Source organism: Sus scrofa, chromosome 6, assembly GCF_054392235.1.
Source record: "Sus scrofa isolate SSC_HxYL_T2T_F1_AM1 chromosome 6, Sscrofa_HxYL_maternal_Yorkshire_Landrace_v2.0, whole genome shotgun sequence".
NCBI classification, from domain to species: Eukaryota; Metazoa; Chordata; class Mammalia; order Artiodactyla; family Suidae; genus Sus; species Sus scrofa.
The window spans coordinates 88535982-88561658 of NC_139388.1; the positions used below are offsets into that span (position 1 = coordinate 88535982).

Genomic DNA, 25677 nt, shown 5'->3' on the forward strand with positions numbered 1-25677 from the left:
GTTTGTAGGCATCCCATGAATGTCAGCTGTTATCATCATCATCTTAGAGGGCATGAGGCCTGTACTTGATACTCAAAGGCAGTTAACACCAACTATTTAATAGTAAGATGGTTCTGGAGACATTTACTTTTAGTCTTAGGTCTGCCACTGCTTGTGGGCAAGTTACTCAGGCTGGGCACAGGAATAAAACGGGCTGCTCTGAAATCTAGTAAGACTATAGGTAGCAAATGCTTCATTACAAATCTGGCTTCAGTTAGGAAGTGGAAATTCAGCCATACATGCCCAGATAAGATTCTTTTGAAATTTTGATTCTACTTGGATTTGAAGCTTGTCTCTTTAGTTATTCTGACTTCAGAGAAAATGGTTTTTTGAATCTCTAAGGAATAGATAGGAGGCAGGAACTCACTTCATCATGAAGCCTCCATGGCTTCCCCTGAAGATCTGTGCACCATAACTTTAGTAGGGCAAGGTCTGTGGAGTCCCTCAGCACCTGTAATTCAGGCTTCCCAGGCTGGGATGAATAGCCATTGTCAGATGGGATTTCTGAGACTGTAGACTTTGTCAGCTGAGGAATTGGGGGAGGAAGTGTCTGAATAAGACTGTCACTCTTTGTTCCCTTCTCATTAATGTCTGTTGCAATCCTCTTCTGCATCCTGAACTTCATTGGAATGTGCTTTTTAACCTGATTCAGTCAGAAATATATGACTACTACCTCATCATATACGGTCTATGGGTAAATCTAGGTGAGGTACTGTTGTAGCAAGAACCCTAATTGGTGTATTTCTTTCAGTGCTCTAAGTTGCTCCTCATAGTAAGTTTCTACTTATTCCTAGTGACCTTTTGATAGAACTGTATTTGATAGTTTCAGTCCTGAGAAGCCTAGCGTATGTATATTTGCATGTCTTCTAAGGGCTTGAAAGTGTTACACTGTTCAATCCAAGAGCTAGATCTGATCTACTGAGGTGAAGATGCTGGTAGCCTCTTAGGCCCAGGGGAGGGTTGTTCCTGGGCAGTCTGTCACAAGGAGCATTCTCAAATTCAGGCTTCTACTATAGATTCATCCAGATGGGTCATTTGCTCTGTAGTAGAAGCTCCATGTGGGAGGTGGGCTGGCTGGGTTATTGGCATCTTGTTTGTTGAATTGCTTTTTATTCCTCTGCTACTTGGACGAAGAAACAAAAGGTGGTTTATTCTTTGGAATTTTGGTTTGATGCTAGATTTGCCTAGCCAGGTTGGGTTGCACAGCTGATGAAAAGAGTCAGGATTCCCTGCAAGGAGCCCTCTCCTGCCTTGCGCTGCTGTGTTAAGGGAGCCCTAGGTTCGCCAGTGTATCCCTCCACTCAGCATATGTTTGTGTTTGACTCTGGAGCAGATGCTGTGCTGACTGGAGGGCAACTCCTCCAGTTTTCACATCCCCCTTTACCCACTTAGCCCTAAAGGCATTTTGATTGAGACCCTTGATTTAAAGACTCAGCAAGGCTTCTGATCCTTATTATTACAAAAATTAGATTTAGAGGAGTTTTTGCTCAGCTATTAATGCCAAACCATTTAGCTACTATTATCCTGATTATGTTAACCCTCTATTTAAAATCTCAGTTATTTTTCATTAATCTTAGAATAAAATCCAAAACCTTTAATATTACCAAAGCTATTCCCCCCTCCCCTTTCTGATTTAGTAGGTTTGGAGTGAGGCCTAAGAATGTGCGTTTCTAACAAATTCTTAATGCTACTGATGCTGTTAGACCAGGGGTGATACTTTGAAAGCCTCTGCTTCATCCTTTTTTGCTCTCTGCCTTCTCTCAGTTTCTTTTTTTTTTTTTTTTCTCAGTTTCTATAAGGCCGCTTGCCTTCCCTGCTTCCAGAAGCCCTTTGCACGCAGTCTTCCCTTTGCCTAATATACTTTTTCTCCTAACTTTTCTTGCTCATATTTCAGACTACATCAAGATCTTTTCTTCAGAAAACCCCTTCCTAATCAAACTTCAAAACTCAGCTTAGGAGTTCCCATCGTGGCTCAGCAGTTAGTGAATCCAACTAGCATCCATGAAGACGCGGATTTGATCCCTAGCCTCACTCAGTTGGTTAAGGATCTGGAGTTGCTGTGAGCTGTGGTATAGGTCACAGACATGGTTCATATCCTGTGTTGCTATGGCTGTGGCGTAGGCCATCTGCCACAACTCTGATTCGACCCCTAGCCTGGGAACCTCCATATGCTGAGGGTTCGCCCCTAAAAGAGGGGGAAAAAAAAAAGACAAAAAACTCAGCTTAAGTGACTTCTGTGATGCCTTCACTGACTAAAGGCAGTTTTTATTTTATTTGCTTTTTTTTTAAGGGTCACACCTGCAGCATGTGGAAATTCCCAGGCTAGGGGTTGAATCAGAGTGGTAGGTGCCGGCCTATACCACAGCAACGTAGGATCAGAGCTGAGTCTGTAACCTATACCACAGCTCACAGCACCATTGCTTCCTTAACCCACTGAGCAAGGCCAGGGATTGAACCTGAATCCTCATGGATTCTAGTTGGGTTCGTTTCTGCTGAGATACAGCAGGAACTCCTATTTTACTTTTTTAAAAGCCTACAATATTTAAGACACATGAAAAGGTATAAAGAATAATTAGATTTCTGGTACCCATCTTTTGAAACCAAACCTTGCTGACACAGGTAGAAGCACCTTATTTATATAGCCCTTTAGAATCACTTCCCTATCCTTGTACCTAGAGAGGCACAATCTTGCATCCGAGGTTTTTTTTTTTGTCTTTTTGCTATTTTGTGGGCCGCTCTCACGGTATACGGAGGTTCCCAGGCTAGGGGTCCAATTGGAGCTGTAGCCACCAGCCTACACCAGAGCCACAGCAACGCGGGATCTGAGCCGCGTCTGCAACCTACACCACAGCTCACAGCAACGCTGGATCCTTAACCCACTGAGCAAGGGCAGGGATCGAACCCGCAACCTCATCGTTCCTAGTCGGATTCGTTAACCACTGCGCCATGACGGGAACTCCGCATCCAAGGTTTTTTCACTCCATGTTGCTAGAGCATTTTGTTGATACCTCTACCTAGTTGAGTCTTTTCCACTAGACAGAAAGCTCCTGGAGAATAGGCATTGTATTATTGACCTCTGTGCCCCTGATACCTATCACATGATGACCAAACCAGTGGTTGTCTACCTTTGCTGCATGTTAGAATTACCTGGGGAGCAAATAGTCTTTGAAACCAATGGCCAGGGTTTCACAGAATTCTGATTTGTTTGATGTGGGGTGGGTTTGGGCTTTGGTATGGTTAGAAGCTGCCCAAGTTGATTTTGATTTATAGCCCCAGTAGAGATCCACTAGTCCAAACTGTGTCAGGTTCCTTTCATTAATAATAGACTGTCTTAGCACTGATGCTTCTTGTCAATGCTTATCTCAAGTATAATTTCAGTCATTATTTAATGCAGGCTCACTGAGGGCAGACTTGCTTTTGTCTTGTTCATTGCTGTCATACTCTGGCATGTACTAGGCTCCACCTCGTCGAACAAATAAACCGGAGCAGATTCATTGATTATCCACGAAGTGTATGGCTGACGGGACAGTTTGACCATGTTACCAGATTATTGTTTTCACTTGCCTTTAGAGCAAAGGGCACCACACATTGTTGTAGGATGACCCAAACTTCATTTTAGAGAATGGATTAGAGTTCCCACTGTGGCATAACAGGTTAAGGATCTGGCATTGTCTCAGTGGCAGTGTGGGTTCTGTCCCCAGCGTGGTGCAGTGGGTTAAGGATCTGTCGTTGCCACAGCTCTGCCCTAGGTCGCAGCTGTGGCTTGGATTTGATCCCTGGCCCAGGAACTTCGCTATGCCATGGGTGCAGATGAAAAAGAAAAATACAAATTAAAAAAAATTAGAGGTGTTCCTATTGTGTCTCAGTGGGTTAAGAGCCTGACATAGTGTCCCCAAGGATTCAGGTTCAACTCCTGGCCTTGGTCAGTGAGCTGAGGATCCGGGGATGCCACAAGCTGCAGAGTAGGTTGAGGATACAGCTTAGATCTGGTGTGGCTATGGCATGGGCTCCAACTGCAGCTTCGATTGGACCCCTAGCCTGGGAACTTCCATATGCAGCAGATGTGGCCCTAAAAAGAAAAAAAAAAAAAAAAATAGAGGGTGGGTTGATTTATCTGTGCTTACTGACAGGTGGTCTTAGGAAGAAATAGGGTTAGTATTTGTCATTATCTTGTAAAAAAATATCCACCATTTCACCTTATGTTGAGATTCTTATATGAGCAAATCTCGGCATGTTATTAAATCTTTAGTTTTCTTTATTTGGGAGCAAAAGCTGTAAGGGGCTCATCTGAAAATTGGTGTCTGACTTTTGATTATAGTCATTTTTGAGAGTGACTTGGAGTTGCATCTTGAAAAACTACTATTTAAATGATTCGTCCAAGTGTATGTGGTTTCCTTGGAGTAATGACTGCTGCCCAAACTTTTCTTACTGAGGCACATCTGTAAATTTACATTTTAGTCTTGAAAGTGTACCTGGGATAGAGTTTCCATTTAGTGGTAGAAAATGGTTGTATAGGATTGAAAGCCTTGACCTGGAGAGGTTAGCTAGATCACTGCTTCTCAAACTTTAGCATGCATTAAGAATCATCTGGTGATTAATTAGTACACAGATTTCTTTCTTTTTTCTTTTTTTCTTTGCTTTTTTTTAGGGCCACACCTGTAGCATATAGAAGTTCCCAGGCTAGGGGTTGAATTGAAGCTGCAGCCACCAGCCTATGCCACAGTCTCAGCAACGTGGGATCTGAGCCACATCCACAGCTCATGGCAATGCTGAATCCTTAACCCACTGAGCAAGGCCATGAATCGAACCCACATTCTCATGAATACTAGTTGGGTCTGTTACCGCTGAGCCATAACAGCAATTTGCAGTATACAAATTTCTGGCCTCTGTCCAGGAAGATTTGATTCATTAGTTGTGAGGTAGGACCCAAGAACTTGCGTTTCTAACAAGCTTTCTGGTGGTGCTGTAGTTCTAAAGACCACACTTGAATAACAATGAGCTTTGGTAGTCCTTAGAAAAAGGAAGGAAAAATTACTAGATTAGATAGCCACAGTAGCAACATTAGTGGTAGTGGTGACTTATACTATAGTTTGAATCTTGATGATCAAGGAGAGGGCTGCGGGTTGAAAATGGTTGAAGTAAAAGACTTGAGAGATGGACTGCCTGCAGCTGCGGCCCCCTGCAGTTTATTCCTGGGTTAGGGCAGCCCCTGAGTTGCCAGCACTACCTGAGCTCTCTGTTGTGTGGCACTCGTCACTGGATCTCTTCTATAAGTTGGTCACCAAATTCTAGTCTGCCTCAGTAATGGCTTATTCTTTGTCTGTCTGTCTGTCTTTCTTTCTTTCTTTCTTTCTTTCTTTCTTTCTTTTTTTTTTAAAGGCCACACCTGCAGCATGTGGAGGTTCCTAGGCTAGGGTTGAATTGGAGCTACAGCTGCCAGCTTACACCACAACCACAGCAACACCAGATCCAAGCTGCATCTAGGACCTACACCACAGCTCACAGCAACGCTGGATCCTTGGCCAACGCAAGGCCAGGGGGTCAAACCCGAAACCTCACGGTTCCTAGTCGGATTTGTTTCTGCTGCGCCACGACGGGAACTCCCGTAATGGCTTATGAATCCTGTCCTTCCTCATTGCCTTTCAGGCCCCCGTTATCTCTCACCTGGTGTTTTGCTACAGAGTCCTAACTGTTCTGTTTCTTTTCCCTCCAAGTCTATCCTCAACATAAACACAAAAGTGATCATCTTAAAAAAATCAAACTTGGAAAGTTACACTACTGCTTTGTTTTGTTTTGTTTTTTAATGGTTACACCCACAGCATATGGAAGTTCCTGAGCCAGGAATTGAATCCAAGCCACACCTGGGACCTGTGCCCTAACTCCGACCATGCCGGATCCTTTAACCCACTGCGCTGGGCCAGGGATCAAACCTCCGCTTCTGCAGGGACCCAAGCCAGTGCAATCAGATTCTTAACTCACTGCACCACAGCAGGAACTCCAAGCTACACTACCGCTTTAAAACTTCTGGCTACTCATTGCCTATAGATTCAGGCCCAGGGGTGATGTGACAAGTTCCTTGTGATCTGGAGGATTGAGGGTATTTTAAAAAGAAAAAGAAAAAAAATATTCCCTGTCTCTGGAGTAAAACCTGACACAGTTTGCTGTGTTGTTAGAAGGTGGATAGGCATGAGACAGGTTGAACTTTGATGACTTCTCAGGTAACCTGGATTCTTAAGTCAGTGGTTCTAAATATGGTTGCAACCCTCAAGAATCCTCCTTTGTTTCACTAGTAAAATGGACAGAAGAATGTACGCCTGTATGTTACAACAGGTGTTGTCAGAGTTTGGTGAGGTCAGTGATGCATTTATGTCTAAATAATGGAAGACATCATGGCAGAAGTTTAGAATGAACTGGTTATGGGTGTATTGGGGTGGTTGGAAAGGAAAAGTACAGCCTGAGCAGAGGCTCAGTGGGGGTGGGATGCAGTATAGATGACAGTGGGTCAGGATCAGGCTTTCTGGGGTAGGGGGTAAGAGGAAGGAAAGGTAGATCACAGGGCCTGGGGCCCTGGTAGGCTAAGTAAGCCATTTGGATCTGATCTTACAGGCCTGCAGATGTGTAATATAGGCAATAACATGATAAAATGAATGTTGTACAAAAATGATCCATTGGTGTATAGTATGGTTTGAAAAGAGGGATAGTCTGCAAGCAAGAGGATAAGTTAAACTGTTGAAATAATTGTACTGTTCAGTGGAGTTCTGCCTCTTTGTCTCATTTACATAGCTTCTTACCCCTAGTTGTGAGATGCAGAGTAAAGAATCTATAGAACTGAGAATAAGTGGCTTCTACTCGCCAGAAAATTTAAGTCTTGATTAACTGGAGGAGGGGGAAGGGAGAAAGAAATCTCATTGACAGAAATAGAAAGGTTAATAGGAAAACTCATTTTTGAGGAGAATTTAAGTTTCATATAAGTTTTAAGTTTCATTTAATGTCTAAAAACAAATGCATAGACGCTTGTTGGAGATAGGCTAAAACTTGGGTAAGAGTGAGTCTGAATAGAGTTTGAGAGTTGTCTGCATAGTGGTTAATTATTAACCACTTCATTAAACCATGGAATGAAGTTAAACCATGGACTAGTTAAGCCTCACAGGCTATGCAACATGGAGAGAAGAGCCAAATGGAGCCCTGGACAATGCCTTTGGTCACTGAGCAGAAGTGCCCAACACGTAGGGGGGGAGAGATAAGAGGACCAGGATTATGTCATATTTCTGGAAGATAAGGAAGAGGCAGAGATGGTCTGCATAAAATTTATGTTTCAAGGAATATAAAGTTGGATGTGTCATGAAGTAGGTTATTGGGATCTTTCTGAGATAGGGAGAGGACCTGATTTCTGAAGGCCTGGGAGGAAGGAAATGAGCAAGCAAAGAAAAGGGATAAAGGTAAAGAGTGCTGTTGAAAAGCATGGAAGGAAGAGGCAGCTGAAATCAGCCTGAATTAATTCCTCAGCTTCATCTCAAGACCCACATGTGTATAAACCATATAGATATATAATGATGAAGATTCTGGCAGAATATTAGCAGGGTACAAACAGGGACATCTTTCAGGAGTTGTGAGAGAAGGGAATCAAGGGCACTGAGTTAGCTTAAAAGGGGCACTATATCCATGAAAAAGTCTTAGAGGCTGCTGTTGAAGATCTGGACCATACTTGTTTTCTCTGGTTAGGTAGGAGCGGAAGTTCTTGATAATCAGGAATGAGGTGAACAGGAATAGGATCTTCAATGTCAAATTATCTAAAGATATTCTTTTATCACTTGGGTTTCCAAGCCCTTCTTTGGATTTCACTTAACACCATAGTAGCTATTAGCATTTATGCTTTACTGCTGTGATGTTCTCAAACTCTTGAGAGCTTGGGTTACAGTGATCTGGAAAGAGGAAATGGGAGGGAACTCTTATAGAATCTGAATCTTAGAGGGCAAGAGTGAGGTCAGGAAAGGATCTACAGCCAAAACCAGTCCTCCTTGAAGGGCAGGAATTGATATGTACTGAGTTGAATAATCACTCCTATTTTACATAAGAAATCAAGAGTCAGAACTAGGATTTGAATCCAGTTTTCTCTGATGTCTCAGATGAAATATTTGCTTTAGCCTTCCGCTCAGCAGAGGAAAGACATGGAAAATGTGATTCTCTCTTAATGTTTAGCCAGAAGCTTCAACGCTTTATTTTAACATTGACTGGACTTGTCCTAAAAGAAAGAGTATATAGATGGATTTCCATTTCACTTTCGTCTCCCCAGACTTCTCTGTGATGGAAATATAAGATGAGTTATGAACTGAGGGACAGGCAAGAGTGGGGGAAGAAAGATGGCCAAATCTATAGGTCACGCCTTCTGAAGGAACTAACCAATTAGGGAATCACCTGCAACAGTGAAAAGTTGATGAGGAAGTTCCCACTGTGGCTCAGCAGTAACGAATCCATGAAGATAGATGCGGGTTTGATCCCCGGCCTTGCTCAGTGGGTTGAGGATCTGGTTGTTGTTGCCAGCTGCAGCATAGGCCCCTGACACAGCGTGGGTCTAGCATTGCTATGGCTGTGGTTGTAGGCTGGAAGCTGTAGCTCCGATTGGACCCCTAGCCTGGAAGCTTCCATATGCCTCCAGTGTGGCCCTAAAAAAAAGTTGATGAGAGTGGTTCTTTGCTTCCCTTGTGTTGGATGGGAGCAAGCCTTGTTCTGTGCGCCCCCCCCCTTTTTTTATAAACAGTGTCCTGATTAATACTAAAACTTTAACCAGTTAGATCCTTGATACCAAAAAATTGTGGTCCATCATCTAGCAACAACAAATATCACCTGGGAGCTTGCTAGAAATGTAGATTCTTGGGCTCCACATCAGCTTTATTGAATCCAGTACTGTGTTTTTCCTTTTTTTTCTTTTTCTTTTTGGTCTTTTTGCCTTTTCTAGGGCCACTCCCACGGCATATGGAGATTCTCAAGCTAGGAGTCTAATCGGAGCTGTAGCCGCTGGCCTATGCCAGAGCCACAGCAACATAGGATCCGAGCCACGTCTGCAACCTACACCACAGCTCACGGCAATGCCAGATCCTTAACCACTGAGCAAGGCCAGGGATCAAACCCACAACCTCATAGTTCCTAGTCGGATTTGTTAACCACTGAGCCATGACAGGAACTCCTGAATCCAGTACTGTTAACAAGATCTCCACACGAATCGTGTGTCTTACGGTTTAGAAGCAAGAAGGGGTTAGACCCTGAGATCTGAAAGGTAAAATTTTTCAAATGAACTATCATGCCAGAGACTTTGGAATACATTTTACCAACTGTGTCTAATAAACCACTTGGTTTGTGGGTGCTCTGGGGGCCCTGACTCCCCATGCTAAAGTCCAGACCCAATTGTGGAGCCACGCACAGCTCCCAGCATACCTCTGCAACTTCATCTTTATCTGCTCAGGTACCTTAAGCTCCTCAAAACTCCTGGGTCTTTCTGCCCTTGTCATTTTGCTTAAAATGTGTGTGTCATGTCTGCTCCCCCGCCTTTTTAAATGCCCAGCAAACTTCTTCTTTCAAAACCTAGCTGTGAAATACCTCCTCTGGGCCTTCTTCCCCATTTTCTTCATGTTAGCCTAGCATTATGCTTGTACCTCTGCTTGAGCACGCTGGCCTGTGTCTGATGCCTATGTCAGGCAGATACTTAGCAAACCTTTGTTTTGTATCGCCTAGGTTCTTGCTGCCTACCTGAGCCTAGGAGCCAGCTTTCTATCATCTAGGATCATTGGGGGGCACAGGGTGACAAATTCTTTAAAGGCTTAAAAAACTGGTGCATTTAAAAGATTTTAATTTTACACTGTTTGTGTTACCTTTTGTCACATTTCATGGTAAAAGGAGGCGGGGCCAACGTTTTTTACCTAGGTTTTTGATGACTTATTTTTAAAAGGCGAGCAGAAATGCCGCTAGCATTCTGGTATCCAGAGAAGCTGGGCCATTCTGAGATTGGTGACCTGTTTTCTTTTATCTGTGTATCTGTGCTTGCTCCCCCTGAATTGTAACCCAGGTGCTCTCACAAAGTCTCGAAAAGGAAATCCCCACCCCCTCTGTCATATCTGCCCAGAGCAGCTTGTACCCTGTGCAAGTAGCCATCCCTTCTCTAAATCGCCAGTTCTCTGGCAGGGCTAGCCAATCTGCTTCTCCATCTTAGTCACACTGCTTCAGTCCTGATACTGCCTGGTGCCTGCTGGAGCCTGTGCTGCTTACAGCAGATTACTGTATGCTTGTTCCTGGGCCTGTTTCCTGTTTCTATTCTAGTTGCTCGTGGCTCAGCTCTGCTTCCTGCCTGTGTGTCTCACACAGATTCCTCCTGCTGGAACCTTTTGCTTTTTTCAGAACAACTTCAGTCTGAAAACTAACCTCTAGGGTGATGGGTCCTGGGCTCTGTTAGCCTACTGAGGACTGGTGGGAAGTACCCCGCCCCAAAGCATGCCACTTGGATCTAAGCTTGTTTTTCAGTTTGTCCTCAGTCCTGCTACAGGAAGTGGGTGATTCGTTACTTCAGCCAGAAATTGGTATAAGAAGATAAGCTGGGATCTTTTTGGGGCAAAACTTGTCTTTACTCATTAGCTATGCAGGCCTGTCAGGACTATGGTGCCTTGGTTCTTTCCCACCTGGAGCATATAAGCTTACTTTTCTGCTGCTGAGGAAAGCAGTTGGTACCCTTTCTAGCCCAAGCCCAGAGAATATTTATTTGGGATTGGGCAGGTAATGCTGTTATCTTCAGCAGGGCAAAAGTTTGCAGAGAATATATAGATGGAAAGGAAAAGCATGTGCTGATGCAGCCTTCCATCTGTGTGAGCAGTTCAAAACCCCCATCCCTGGCCCCCCTGAGCTTAAGAGTGGGAAGGAAAACATGCAAGAAGATTGTCCTGAACACATGTATGTGAAAGTTCTAGGCTTTCCCATCTTATCCATTTTCCCCAGAAGACTTTGACTTAGGGAATAAACTTTGTGAATGATTCTTTTCTTTCTCTGCTCTTTTGGGATCTTCTGATTATACTGTTTCAGATAGAGTGGTTCTAAGCTGAACCTAGGTCATACTAAACTCTAGGTGAATTTAATAGAGAGGAGTTCCCGTCGTGGCGCAGTGGTTAACGAATCCGACTAGGAACCATGAGGTTGCGGGTTCGGTCCCTGCCCTTTCTCAGTGGGTTAACGATCCGGCGTTGCCGTGAGCTGTGGTGTAGGTTGCAGACGCAGCTCGGATCCCGCGTTGCTGTGGCTCTGGCATAGGCCGGTGGCTACAGCTCCGATTGGACCCCTAGCCTGGGAACCTCCATATGCCGCGGGAGCGGCCCAAGAAATAGCAACAACAACAACAAAGACAAAAGACAAAAAATAAATAAAATAAAAAAAATTTAATAGAGAAGGATTTAACATTGGAAATTAGGAGGATTGAAGGAACATGCTCTAGACTTGTCCTCCAGGTATTGGGATCTAGACCTAGATTTGACCCACCAGAGACACTCCAACTTTTAAGCCACTCTAAATCTGCTCTCCAGGGATTGGTAAACTGGATTCAAGAAGCCACAGCTGCTGCTACCGCAGCCAGCACCCAGTTAACTGAAGGAAAAAACCAAAATGTTCCTGCAGAAACAAGTCAGAGACAGAAGTATGGTCTCTGCCATACTTTGATCTAATATTGAGTGTGATTCTAATTAGCAGAGCCCAAATTGTATCCAAAACCCATCTGCAAGGGATTCTGGGAAATGTAGGTTAAGCTTAAGCTTTTTAACTTCTGTAGTTGGGAAGAGTAGGATGGAGTCAGCATGAGCTTCTCCACAGAATATTCACCACACTGACATAAACACTGCTATTCTCCCCACCAATCTTTCCTCACTTTGCATAGCTGAAGAACCCAAGCCCCAGAAAAAGTGAAGGACTTGCCCAAGGTCATTCAGTAAAGGAGAACATTGGGTTCCCTGACTTCTAGCCCATTACTTTTATTATTAGGGCCAACTCCTATAAAAGATGAGCAAAAAGCTCCTTTAAGAGAAGGGGGAATGCCATATTCAGAAAACAGACTTTTTTTCCCATATTTTCTTCTATTTGAAGAAAGGGAAGGGGGGGAGGTATGGAGAGATGGGTTGAGACTTACAGCAAAGGTAGTGATACAGTAGCTTCTGGATTTAGATCTGTTCCCCAGGAAGATGTTAGGAAGCATTTACTCTAGAAGGATAAAACCTCAAAAGCTAGAATTTCCTGAAATTCCTGAGTCAACATATAAATGAACTCAGTTGCCTTGGTGACAGTAGCTTTCCTCCATCTACCTCCCCTTCTCCTTCTCTCCTGTTGTTGCTTTTATAACCTTTTGCAAGGCTGTCTGGGAGACTACCTTAGTGAAGTACATGTCCAGCTTCTTCCATTGTCCTTCTCCAAGACCAACCAAAAGCCAGATATGTGATTGCCAAGCTGTTTCTTGTCTTTCTGGTGGTGGGAGTAGGGGAGGCATTGGGTCTTGGGCATTTTGAGCAAGACATAAACCAAGTCCTCCTAGAAATTCTTTTCTCTCTCTCTCTCTCTTTTTTTTTTTTTTTTTTTTTGGTCTTTTTAGGGCCGCACTTACGGCATATGGAAGCTCCCAGGCTAGGGGTCAAATCAGAAGCTGTAACTGCCAACCTACGCCACAGCCACAGCAATGTGGGATCTGAGCCTCACCTGTGACATATAGCACAGCTCATGGTGATGCCGGATCCTTAACTCCCTGAGTGAGGCCAGGGATTGAACCCAAGTCCTAATGGACGGATATTAGTTGGGTTCGTTTCCGCTGAGCCACAATGGGTACTCCTTGTGGGGGGGGGGGGGCATGCCCATGGCATGCAGAAGTTTCTGGGCTAGGGATCAAACCTGTGCCACAGCAGTGACCTGAGCTGCTGCGGAGACAATGCTGGATCCTTAGCCCACTGAGTCACCAGGGGACTCTTAGAAATTCTGGTCTTTACAGAAACCATTAGGGACCCCCTGCACCAGAGTGAGAATCTTAGTCCCAACTTGGTCCAGCGAGGAGGCCTCCTAGGTAAGGAGCTATGTTAACATACCTGATAAATCAAGCATAGAATTAGCTTTTTTGTCTTTCTCATATTTCTAAGGTATTTTCTACCTGAAAGCTCTGATAAAGCTAATATGTGCTCTAGTGCTGTCTCTTTGGGAGCCAGTACTTGATCACTTGCTCCTTCTACTTCTATGGCCTAAACCTATTCCATCCTCCCTGCCTGGTGTCAGCATGGAATTGGCTGGTATTGTGACATAATCTGTGACTGCCATGAGGCCACACCTCTGAGCTGTTAGCTTGCTTCTCATTTGACCTTTCCCAAGGGAGCTAAGAAGCCATGCCTTGTTGAAGGTGGGAACTAGGGACTGAAGGCTCAAATTGAGAATAGATCTGTCCCTTGAGGCCAGCTTTGATGTGGGAAGAATACTGAATATTGTTTACTGAAATGAATGAAGGTAATTTCCTGACATTTGGAGGAAGGTAAGAGAGAAAGCAAGTTTCAGGTACATTCAGAGGATCTCTGTTCAGAGGAACTGTTATCAAGAATATTCGTGTCCCCACCCCCACCCCCACCCCCGTCTTCTACTTTTAGAACTTGACTGTGTCTCTCCCTGTGTACAGAGTTGGTTTTTTTAGTTTTAAGGCCTTTGGAACTGATGGCTGTTTTTTTCTGGTTTAACATTCTTGCCATCTCCCACTCTCAGATTCGTTTGTCTCACCTTCTCTCCCCAAATCTTTGAACTTTATCTAGACCCATAGGACATGGTAGGGAAGACCACTAGCAAATGTAAATTTATGGCTTTATTTATTTATTTATGTCTTTTTAGGGTCATACCCTTGGCATATGGAAGTTCCTAGGCGAGGGGTCGAATCAGAGCTGTAGCCGCCAGTCTGTGCCACAGCCACACCAGATCCGAGCCACGTCTGCCACCTACACCACAGCTCACGGCAGCTCATGGCAAAGCCGGATCCTTAACCCCCAAGTGAGGTCAGGGATCAAACCTGCATCCTCATGGATACTAGTCAGATTCATTTCCAGTGAGCCATGACGGGATTTCCAAATTTATGGCTTTAAATAATCAAACCAAGGAGGCCATCCTGCACCCTACACCTTGGTCTACACTGTGTTCAGCATAGTGCCAACTTGACCTTCCCCACTTGTGCGCATTACATCCTCCTTGCTTTGGGATTGCTATAATTATGAGGAGCAGCCAGATGAGGTGGAAGCCTAAGATAGTACCTGCTCCCCCTTATACTCCTCAGACCTAGAATTCTGTCTTCTCTGTGTTCCTTTCTTTCTCTTACCCTTTTCCTGCTCTCCTGGCTCAAGTTCTGGGAGCCAGCTGATGATCATGATGCAACAGTCTGTGTGGTTGGCCTTCCTAACAGGGAATGCAAGACTTGGAGAAAGTAGGGAGTTCCTAACTTCTCTGCCTTCTCTAGCTTTACGGTGCTCATTTCCTGCTGGGATTAGAACAGCCCTATTCCATAAATATGCACTGTTCTTGACTGCTCTAACTCAGTCCCGGCTCTGACCCAGTTTCATCTTTTTCAGATTTGAGTCTCTTAGCTAGTGACCCTTAGGATACTGTACGTTTTTGGCCAAGAGGTGGTTTATAGATAAGACATTCTTTCTCGGCCCAAGTGAGAAGCCTTTATGGGGGCGGGGAGGAATGTTGTTGAAGGCTGGTCAGGTAGGTAACATGGATATTATACAGATCTGATCGGGTCTGTGACAAGCTGGAAATCAGGGTTTCAACCCATTAATGCCCTCTGAGAGTTCTAGGATATAAATTTTTTTCACAAAATGGGAACCTGGATTTTTATGTGGAAAACATCTGAATTATTAGAAAGGTCTCTATGAGAATGTTGGGCACTGGATTATTAGGTTCCCTAGGGCCTGTGGGTCTGCCTCTGCAGCTTCATGTGGATTTCCCAGGTAACTCTGGTTCCCTTGAGCTGGTGCTTAGAATTTTTCTGGGAGTGGGGACCAGCTTTAGGAAACACCATCTATCTGTTCCCAACCCTCATTATGGTTGGTGTTTTATTGGTTTGGGGAGGGGAAAGTGTAGGGGTGATGTTGAGCAGAAGCACTCAATGTGATTAAACCTCTAGCCAAGCAGATCTGTGGGAGCAGAATATCGACCCCTGGAAAATCAATGGCTGCTGCAGTGGCTGAGCTGCTGTTTGCAGGGGTGCCCACTGCAGGAATTCAGGCAACCCAGCAGTCTTTTCTTCTCCCCGCTTTTTACCTCAGCACTGCCCTCAGCCTCCACCTAGAGGATCAGATCTACCTTAAGAGATTTTGCCGAGGTGGATTAGAATAGTAGGTTCTCCAGTTTTTGTAATTAAGTTGAAATTTCTCCAGTGACACAGAGCCCTGCCTCTCAATAGCCTCCTTTCCAGAGGTTCCTTCCCTGCACTGAAGTTCTATGGAGAACTATCCTCCAAATGGCCAAGGCCCTTTCGGGGTTGTACTTTTTCAGGTTTTTGTTTTTGTTTTTGTTTTTGTTTCATTTTATGGCCACACACACAGCATATGGAAGTTCCTGGGTCAGGAATTGAATCCAAGCCACAGCTGTGGCAGCTGCGGACCCTATAACCCACCGAGTCTGGCAAGGGATCTAACCAGCACCTCCACAGCCACCCCCACCCAAGCCCTTCCAATCAGATGCTTAACCCACTGTGCCACAGCAGTAATTCCTTTTTTGGCTTTAAATAGGAGAGTCAATTCCTTTGATGCCAACAACTCAAGAGTCCCTTCCTCACTGTGAAGATCTAGAGTAGAGAGTTAGGGTGGGGCAATGACTGTTAAAAGAAAGTGAGAGACTAATAGAGACTGGGTCTAAAAAGGGTGCTTTTGAGTAGTATTTATCAAGCATTTTGTCTCTTGTGTGCCTGGCATTTTTCTGGTCACTAATAACATAGGAGAATATAGCCCCACAGGCTAGTGGGGGAAAGGGCAGATTCAGCATAGTGCCATGAGTCCTGTAACACTGGGTCTATAGGATGTAGCAGGGACTCTGGGCCCTGCCTATGGAGTGAGGGTGAGGGGTCAGGGAAGTTATTGGAGGCTTTACTCCCACAAAGCTGTTCTCACCTTTGAAGTTCCCAAGGCAGAAAACAGTTTTAGTCTATAGTTGCTGCACCTATAGTGCAATTTCTAGCAATTGGTCTTCCCACCCAGTCCTCTTTGATGGCTGGGAAATGGGCCATCCTGCTCTGTCATGGGGGAGTTCTCTTGCCCCATTGTTGAAGCATGCCTGTGGGCAGGGGGTTGAAGCATGCTTGGCTCCTGCCCCTGGAAAGAGGTTTCTCATATTGTAGTTTGGGAGTTGAGGCTCCTGAATGAGACCCAGTGGTCCTGCAGTTGTGAGGGTGGTTGCTGGGCAGGGTGAGGAGGAAAGTGGGATGGTATGAAGTGATCTGAGGTGAGGCCACCTAGAGGCCAGGAATGTTTTGACTTCTCTCTCTTGGCCACACCCTCCTTCTTGCCTGGTAATAGGATTAAGGCACAGGAATACCAGCAGAGGTCAGGTACCTACCCTCAAGGGACTTAACCTCCTGTCTCCCAAGATTCTAAGATTGTCTCCCAAGATCCTAGGTCACTCTCTCCTCCCCTTACCCCTCTGTATATTAAATACGCTTCTGAGGATCCACAGGTGAAGAAAAGTGCTATACTCTTCAGTTTAGAAAAAGTAGATTTACATTAAGATAGATTATAGGTGAAAGGGCTGACTTGAAATAACCACGAAAGAAAGTTTAGAAAGGAAGAGTGATTTATGAGGATGAGTTGCTAGGAAAGAGGGGAACACATAACATTGTAGACTTGTAGAGTTGAGTTAGTTTGTCTTGCTACAGAAAAACTAAGTGATACCTAGTGAGGTTCATTAGCCTCTTTGAGTCATACTGTAGCTAATTCCCAGCATGTCTGGGGACAGGTTGTAATTTCTGAGCTTTTTGCTTCTTTGTTGAAATGGGGGTGATACCTACCTCAGAAGATGACTGTGAGGATGAAATGTGAGACAGCCATATACCTTAGGGCTGAATACATGATAATCACATATTCATGTCAGTTCTGCTTCCCTTAAAGAGGGAGACACCAAAGGACATGCTTTATTCTTCTTTCCAGCATCCTTTGAATTTGGAGATTTGGTCTCCCAGAGCTTTATTTTATGAATTTGTGTGTGTGTGTTCTTGTTTTTTTTTTTTTTTTCTTCTTTTTAGGGCCACATTCACAGCATATAGAAGTTTCCAGGCTAGGGGTCAAATTGGAGCTGCAGCTGCTGGCCTACGCCATAGCAATGCCAGATATGAGCTGTGTCTGCAACCTACACTACAGCTCATGGCAACACTGGATCCTTAACCCACTGAGCGAGGCCAGGGATCAAACCCGCATCCTCATGGATACTAGTTGGATTCATTTCTGCTGTGCCACAGCAGGAACTAATTTTATGAATTCTTACGTGTTAAAATATATAGGGGATTTCCTTTTGGAGGTAGGCCCCTGAAAAACATTCTGGAGACAAGTAGACCTTTTCTCACTTTCTCTGCTGTGCATTCCCTACCAGGCGCCAGAAGGTACCAAGAAGAAATGATGCATTATTCCCAGAATAATAGCTTGTAGAAAAAGAGGAAGGAGTTTGGTGAGAGGATTTTGGAAACTTGGGGTGGGGGGTTAAATTCTCTAAACCTTTCCCACAGCAATTTCTACGGTTCCAAATAACGAGCAGAGTCCAGGCAGGAGATGGGCCTAAGCTGGAAGGCTAGTGCCAGTCTCTGCATCTTTTCTTCCCCCTCCTTACTGCCTGCTTAAACCCCAACTTGGAAGTAAGAGGCAGCCTTTTTATGTGTTTAGTCACTCTTGGCATTTCAGCAGCATCGGCTAGCCTGCTCTCTAGAGAGGGATAGCATTTAATCTGTTAGACAGTGAGCACTCATTGGAACAACGGTGTAGCAGTTCTGTCTAACTCTGGAATCCCCACTAGTCTGGGTGGGTCAGATCGCTCATCCTTCCATTTAGCAAAAACTGAGGAGAAAATGGAATTATTGTACTGAATATTTTTTAGAAGTATTCGATAGAGGTAGCTTCTTCCTCCCCTGACCCTTGACAAATATGTTTCTTAAAGAAAGCTTTATGAAAAAACAGGTCTCCCCAAAACTTATTAGCCTTAAGTAGTTCCTCAGTTAAGTTTGTCTTTCCTTAAAGTTTGTCAAAAACTGTTGCCTCCTTTCCTGTCATCTGCCTTTCTTCAAAGGTTAAGTTTCCCAGCCTCTTCTGTGTTCTTCTGGATTTCCTTCCATGGCCATGGATCTGTTAGATTAGGCAGGCGGGAAATACCTGACAAATTGCCAGTGCAGATTTGGTCACTTCAGGCTGTGCATTTGGACTTTTTGCATCCAAGGGTCATGATTTAAATGAGTGTGGCTAAATTCCAAGGTTCTCTCTCTCTCTCTCTCTCTCTCTCTCTCTCTCTCTCCCTCTCTCTCTCTCTCTCTCTCTGTCTCTCTGTCTCTCTGTCTCTCTGTCTCTCTGTCTCTCTCTCAATACAAGCGTGTGTGCAGGATCACCTGGGATAGGTGGTTTCCCTGCCCGTGGTCGGCACAACTTGGCAAAGGCACTTCACAACTGAAAGAATACAAGAACTCCAGCTGGGGGTGGGGGGGTAACATAGCTCCATTTCTCCAAGATTCGGCCAAATTTGTGAGAAAACCTTGATTCCAAGCATTGCTGTCGTTCTTTAGACTTGCTTATTGATGTTATTTAATCTGCTCAGCAAAATGAGCTGTTGGTATCCTTGTGAGTCTCTGTCAGGAGATTGTTTAACCTCCCTCTTCTAACCCTGATCTGGTATCTTCCTGCTTGAAAATGTACTTCATCAGACAGCCAGTTCATGTTAGAACTTGCAGCCCTTCCTGTGAGAGTGCTAGCAAAACCCCCAACACACACACACACACACACACACACACACACACACACACACACATCCTCAATGAGGTATGGACTGTATGATTTTGGGCACGGTTTTGTTGTGGTGTGAAGAGAAGGTGTTAGCTGCTAAGTTCTGTTTGTCAGCAGAGCCTGACAAACTCATGCTGGCACTCGCTGGGGCTGGGCAACCAATCACAGCTGGAACGGTTATCGTCATGGAGTCCCTGTGGGCTTCCTCTATCAGGTCACATCCCAAAATAACACTGGGCAGTATTTCAAGTGAAGAAACGAAGGCTTTCGGGGCTGTAGCCAGCCTGGAGTGTGAGATTCTGTGTGAAATAGTTGGACCTGCTCCAGCGCTTTTGATCTGCATGGTAGATGAGCAATAAAATGCATGAAACACGTTGGAAACACGTGAGGAAATTCTCCCTGGCCCTGCTGCTTCCTTGGAACTAGCAGGGCACTGAGTGGGCTGAGCCTCACCTCCCGTCCCCAGCAGGATTATGCTTGGAGGAAAGCAAACCTGGGAAAAGAGATCTTTCCACTTACAGGGCATTGCTACAATGCTTTCAGCAGTCCTCCTAGAAGGCATCTGTTAGGTGGGCCCTTTTGAGAGAACTGAGAACCTGAGTGCTGAAATGCTAAAGGTGGCCCCACCAGGGAACAATAGGGGCTTGAATTGATTGAACTTTGTGTGATAAGTGTGTTATAGAAAGCCGAAGTTGTTAGGCATATTGAAGTCTGACTCAACAACCAGACATCCGGCTTTTCGTGGAACAAAAGACCTGAAAAACTGGCTTTTTGTAGGGTAGAAAGCAGAGGTGTGTCCTGTGCAGTAAGTGGATGTGGAATTCCGGTCAATATCTGTTCATGTAGATAAGGACTGGGGAGACTTCTTTTGGAGTCTTCTGCCTTTACCAGTCCTTCTCACTTCCTAATGAAAACATTTACTGTGATTAGCCACTGGGACTGATGGGTATGTCTTACATCTTGTGCTGCTGTGTATGTTGTCGTATGTCTCATTCCAGGGTATTGCTGCTGGTATTGGTTTTCCATGTGGCCCTGACCATATGGTGCCAGCAGAGTTTCATGCAAATGCCCCAGGGGTGTCACAGACTCAGATTTGTTCAGGCCTCTTGTCATATAAGTGAAAAAACTGAAGCCCAGCTTATTGCTAGCTTGCCTGAGGTCGCAACTGATAAGTACCAAGAGCTGGGCCTTGGTCTCCTAACTCAAGGGTATGATGCTTTTTCCTCAGTCCATATGATTGAGGAAATAATAGCATAATGGAAAGAGAATTAACATAGGCTTTGGGGTTCAGCAGATCTGGGTTCAAAGTTTAGTTTTTGCCACTTGCCATTTGCCAGATGGCTTAGATGTGTAACCCAGTCTCTCTGAATATCAGCTTTCTCCTTTTCAACATGTTAGTGGTAGAAGTCTCGACTTCCAAGAATTGTAGAAAATGAAGTAACTCCATAAAATGGCCAGCATATCACAGATGCTCAAGTGATAGTTATTGTCAGTATAAATGTAATGTTCCTATGCTAACTTTCTGGTTCTTTTTTAAAAAGTCAGCTTGCCCCATGCTGACCATCTGATGAAAATGACAATTTGAGAGACTGGCCTCACACCAACCAAATGAGGGAGAGAAGATTAATGCTGATTCTTTCCCCACTATTATTCTGAGGCCCAGGCATCCCAGCCCACGTGGGCTGCTGTTGACAGTGGTTCATCTAGCACTTTTTCTCCAAGGAACTCAGGGCATTTTTCCAAAACTGACAGCTCTCCTCAGAGTGACTCTGAAGGAAACCAGCTTGTTGCCACCACAGGTGCCTCTGGGGCCCTGAGAGCCCAGCCCCAGGGGTTGCCGGTGTTTTCTTCAGGTTCCTGGGATCCCTCAGCTGGACTAGGACATTCACTTACAGAACCTGGTTTTTTAGCAGAAGTATGGCTGGAAGAGCCTCTGCATCTGCAGGCCCCACCCTGACCTTATAGAAATGGTTAGTGGGTTGGTGGGTCCCCCCCACTTTTTTTCTTTTTTTGCTTTTTAGGGCTGTGCCCATGGCATATGGAAGTTCCCAGGCTGGGGGTCGAATCCGAGCTGCAGCTGCCGGCCTACACCACGGCCCCAGCAATGCCAGATCCAAGCCACATCTGCTACCTACACCACTGCTCATGGCAACACCAGATCCTAACTCACTGAGTAAGGCCAGGGATCAAACCCACGTCCTCATGGATACTAGTCAGGTTTGTTGCCGCTGAGCCATGATGAGAACTACCCCTCCCCCCCGCCTTTTTAAATTGATGTGTAATTGACATACAGCACTATATTGGCTTCAGATATACAACATAATGATTCAGTATTTGTATATATTGTAAAATGAGTGCTACCATGAGTCTGGTTAACATCCATCACCCACATAGTTACAAATTTTTTATAACTGGGAGTTTGTGCCTTTTGATTCCCTTCACCCTTTTCTCCCATCCCATCTCTGGCACTTACCAGTCTGTTCTGTGTGAGCTTGGTTTTTGTTTTGTTTTAGATTCACATATAAGTTGAGATCATATAGTACTTGTCTTTCTCTGCCTGACTTATTTCACTTAGCATAGTGCCCCAAGGTCCATCCATGTTGGAATGGCAATCCCAAATGGCAGGATTTCATCTTTTTATTTTTTATTTTTTGGCCGTGCCTGCAGCATGTAGAAATTCCTAGGTCAGGTATCGAACCCACGCCATAGCAGCAACTCTGGCTGCTATAGTAACAATGCTGCATCCTTAACCTGCTGTGCCACAGAAGGTTTTTTTTGGGGGGGGGGGGTTGGTTTTGTTTTTTGGGTTTTGGTTTTTTGGGTTTTTTTTTTTTTTTTTTTTTTTTTTTGGTAGTTGTGCTTTTTGAGGAACCTGCATACTATTTCCATAGTATCTGTATCAATTTATATTCCCACCAGCAGTGCATGAGGGTTTCCTTTTTTCCCTGTCCTTTCTTGTCTTTTTGTTAATAGCCATCCTAACAGATGTGAAGCTCACTGGTTTTGAATTGCATTCCCCTGGTGATTAGTGATGTTGAACATTCTCCTTTTTTTTTTTTTTTTTTTTCCCCCCTGCTCAGTTCCTCAGAAGGTCTTCAAGAATATACACCAAAAGGAATAGGGATTCCTCTATTGAAGGCAGCAGAAAGAAAGCAAAGGGGGACTTTGATTTTACCTATACTATCTGAACTGTTTTTACCTGGAGAATATTCATGTTTTACTTGTTTAATTAAAGACAAAAATGTTTAGAACAATTTTTCAAGACCACTTGAAGAGTTTTTGTCTTATGGATGGACCTTTGTTTCCTGTTCTGTTCCAAAATATGCTGATTTCTTTTTCCTCTAAGCAGGTAGCTTTTATTGGCAGAAACTGGTGGTTTGATAAGGAATTGAGACTATGGGAACGAATACTGAGGGAAGCTACTGGTTCCTAAAACAGCATTAGACTGAGGTTTCTGTTGCAGGCCAGGGCTTTACAAGTTGCTTTCAAGACCTTTTCTGGCCTGTACAGTTGACTCCTCTTGTCATCTTGCTGCTTCTTTGAGTTTTCGCTCCTCAGTTCAGAAGCCAGGTGTCCCTGGTACAGCTTAGCCCTCAACGTAAAGAAGGAATCCTCCTCTCTTGGGATGAAAGCTCCAGGTACTTTCGTCCTTTGAGAAGAAAGGGGCCCTTTGGTATTACCTAGAGGTGGGCTTCTTGAGTTCTCTTCCAAGCTGGGACCAATTCTTACTGCATTTTTAAAGCATGCTATAGTGTACTGGGTCTGCTTCTTATAGACAAGCTAGCATCTTCAGACTTCTCAGCTAACGGTGAGAGCTGGACACACACAGATGCACACCTAACTACCTGCCTTGCCTTCAAGGCTAGCTTTGTTCCCATAGAACTCAGCAGAAATGCTTCCAGCTTAGAGAAGTAACCAGCTGGTTTGCAAAAGGTCCAACCCAACCTGGATACTTAGGGGAGAGCCTAAGAGGTGCTATCTGATCTCCAGTGTTATTGTCCTACTCCAGGGTCGGAATCACCTCAGACTGATCTTTGCAAGATGAGCTTGTTGTGGGTATAGGAATAGACTCAAATCAGGCCATTTCGAATTTCCTTCATCTTCAGATATGTCTCTTTAAGAAGACTCTTTTTTGTAGGGGGTGGGCTGTGGCATGTGGAAGTTCCCGGGGCCACAGTTGAACCTTGCCACAGCAGCAACATGGACTGCTGCAGTGACACCGCCGGATACTTAACCCTCTACATCACAAGGGTACTCTGAGAACTCTTTTCTTAACCGTTTGAGTATTAGGATTTTCCCAGACCTGAGCCCCTACCCAAAGCTTTCATCTTTTCTTCAGGGTATAGTTAGTTTTCTGCCTAAAGTTATTAATGTGGTATTGTGAGCAAGTAGTATTGCTGGAGAATGAACTTGAAGCCAGGGGGTGGGATTAAGGGGGCATTTCCTGGGGTGGATATTTTTCATATTGAGCTCCTGATTGCTCATCTTGGGGGTTACTGACCTAGAGTGAACTCTTTACCGATTAATTCAAGACAAGCACAACCCCTAAATAAATACCAAGTTCTCATTGAAAAAGTCAAAACTAGAGAAAAAACTAGGTTTGTTCAGTTGGTAAACATTTGTTCATCCCTGTTGTTGGCCAGGTGTTAGGAATATAGTCCCAGATCTTCTTGGCAGTTAAGGAATTGTCTGTATAGTATATCCCTTTCTTACCTCCTACCCCTTATGTTTTAAAGTATGGTAACTTGGAGTGAGTTCTTGGTAAATATAGGTTATAATAATCTAACGGAGAGAGGATCTGTGAGCGCTGCCCAAACTTGTTAACATTTTCTCGTAGATCCTGGTGCCATCCTGGCAATGTTTTAAGTTTTCCCATTGGAAAAGAACTAAAGTCTCACTGAAAGAGCTGCTCTCTTATGACTATAGAAGTTGGTGCTAGGAAAGAAAATGAAAGTACTAGATCTGCTTCTGGTAGATAGACTAAGGGTCAACAAACCATAGCTTATGGGCTAGTTACTTGTTTTTGTAAATTAAGTTTTATTAGAACACAGTCACATCCATTTGTTTATGTATTGTCCGTGACTGCTTTTGCACTGTGATGGCAGAGTTGAGTAGTTGTGGCAAAGACAGTATTGCCTGCAGAGTTGAAAATATTTTCTCTCTGGCCCTTAATAGAGAGTTTATCATATGTAAGCTATAGTATCATGACTACATAATATGTGCGGTGCATTTACTTTTAAAAAAAGAAAATGTTTATCATGTAGTAAGATTGTTGAAAGAAGAGTCTTTTTGCCTAATACTGCTAATCCACGTCCTTGTATGTATGTTCCAGGATCTGTCTGGTTCAATAGACGATCTCCCCATGGGGACAGAAGGAGCTCTGAGCCCTGGAGTGAGCACATCAGGGATTTCCAGCAGCCAAGGGGAGCAGAGTAATCCAGCTCAGTCTCCTTTCTCTCCTCATACTTCCCCTCACCTGCCTGGCATCCGAGGCCCCTCCCCATCCCCTGTTGGCTCTCCTGCCAGTGTTGCTCAGTCTCGCTCAGGACCACTCTCGCCTGCTGCAGTGCCAGGTACTCTCAAGTGCTGGGCTTTGGGGAGAGGGAAAGAGGACTGGCCCCCAGCAATATATGGGAGTCCCAGCCTTCCACTGGCAGAGTTTCTCTTCAGCATTTGAAGAAAGACAATGGGAGCCCTTTGGCTGGATCCTTCTGTATATGTGATACTAGGAGGTTCTTGGCCTTCCCAGGAGCCATTTCCAGTTCTGAGTTGACCTTCTAGCTAGAATTTCCAGGCATAGCCATGATTGGCTTACTTCTTTCTCTGTCTGGAGCAGGCAACCAGATGCCACCTCGGCCACCCAGTGGCCAGTCGGACAGCATCATGCATCCTTCTATGAACCAATCAAGCATTGCCCAAGATCGAGGTGAGAGCCTGGGCTTCAAGGGAAGGGCAGAGGGCAAAGGCAGCTTTTGATTGATTTTCTCTGCAACAGCTTTTGGAAAGATATATGACCATGAAGCTTCAGACAATCCTAGCAACAGCTTGTGAAGTTTGGATGGGCTTGGCCATGTTGGTGGCTCCAAAATTATGCTTACCCACTGTTATTCTTTGTTGTTCATATGTTTTGATGGATTCCCCCCTTCATTGTGCCTAATTTGGTCAGGAAATACTGAATACTCAGCACCAAGTCTTTACACTTTAAGTCCTACACCTTTTTTCTTTTTTCTTTTTTCTTTTCTTTTTTTTTTTTTTTTTTTTTTTTTTTTTTTTTTGTCATTGCTATTTTTGTTTTTTCAAAATCTCCAGGGTATGCCCTGGTTAATGGCTATTGTTGCTTTAGGGGGTGCCTAAAAGGGCACATAATTATATAGCAAAAAAATAAAGGCTTCGTGCAGGTATTTGCTAAAGAAAATGTAGATGGAGTTCCGTTGTGGTGCAGTGGGTTAAGGATCTAGCATTGTGACTGTATTGGCCCAGGTCACTGCTGTGGTGCAGTTTCAATCCCTGGTCCAGGAACTTCCATATGCTGTTGGGGCAACCAAAAAAAAAAAAAAAAAAAAAAAAAAGTACATGATAAAGTCCTAGGATAAGGGAGAGCATTTGTTCCTGTTGTACCAAGGTAATA

The 25677-nt window shown here is 44.4% G+C and overlaps 1 protein-coding gene and 1 long non-coding RNA gene across 2 annotated transcripts in view; both read left to right on the forward strand.

Annotated features, from left to right (window-relative positions):
- Nucleotides 1-25677, forward strand: part of ARID1A (AT-rich interaction domain 1A) — a 74559-nt gene that overhangs the window by 31632 nt on the left and 17250 nt on the right. Inside the window, exons 5-6 of the mRNA XM_021095631.2 lie at nucleotides 24382-24622; nucleotides 24886-24975. Coding sequence (XP_020951290.1) covers nucleotides 24382-24622; nucleotides 24886-24975 — 331 coding nt within the window. The remainder of the gene's footprint in view (nucleotides 1-24381; nucleotides 24623-24885; nucleotides 24976-25677) is intronic.
- LOC146402621 (uncharacterized) lies at nucleotides 2487-7469 on the forward strand. The gene is made up of 2 exons (XR_014807346.1): nucleotides 2487-3885; nucleotides 4709-7469. It is a non-coding gene; the product is annotated as an uncharacterized LOC146402621 (long non-coding RNA).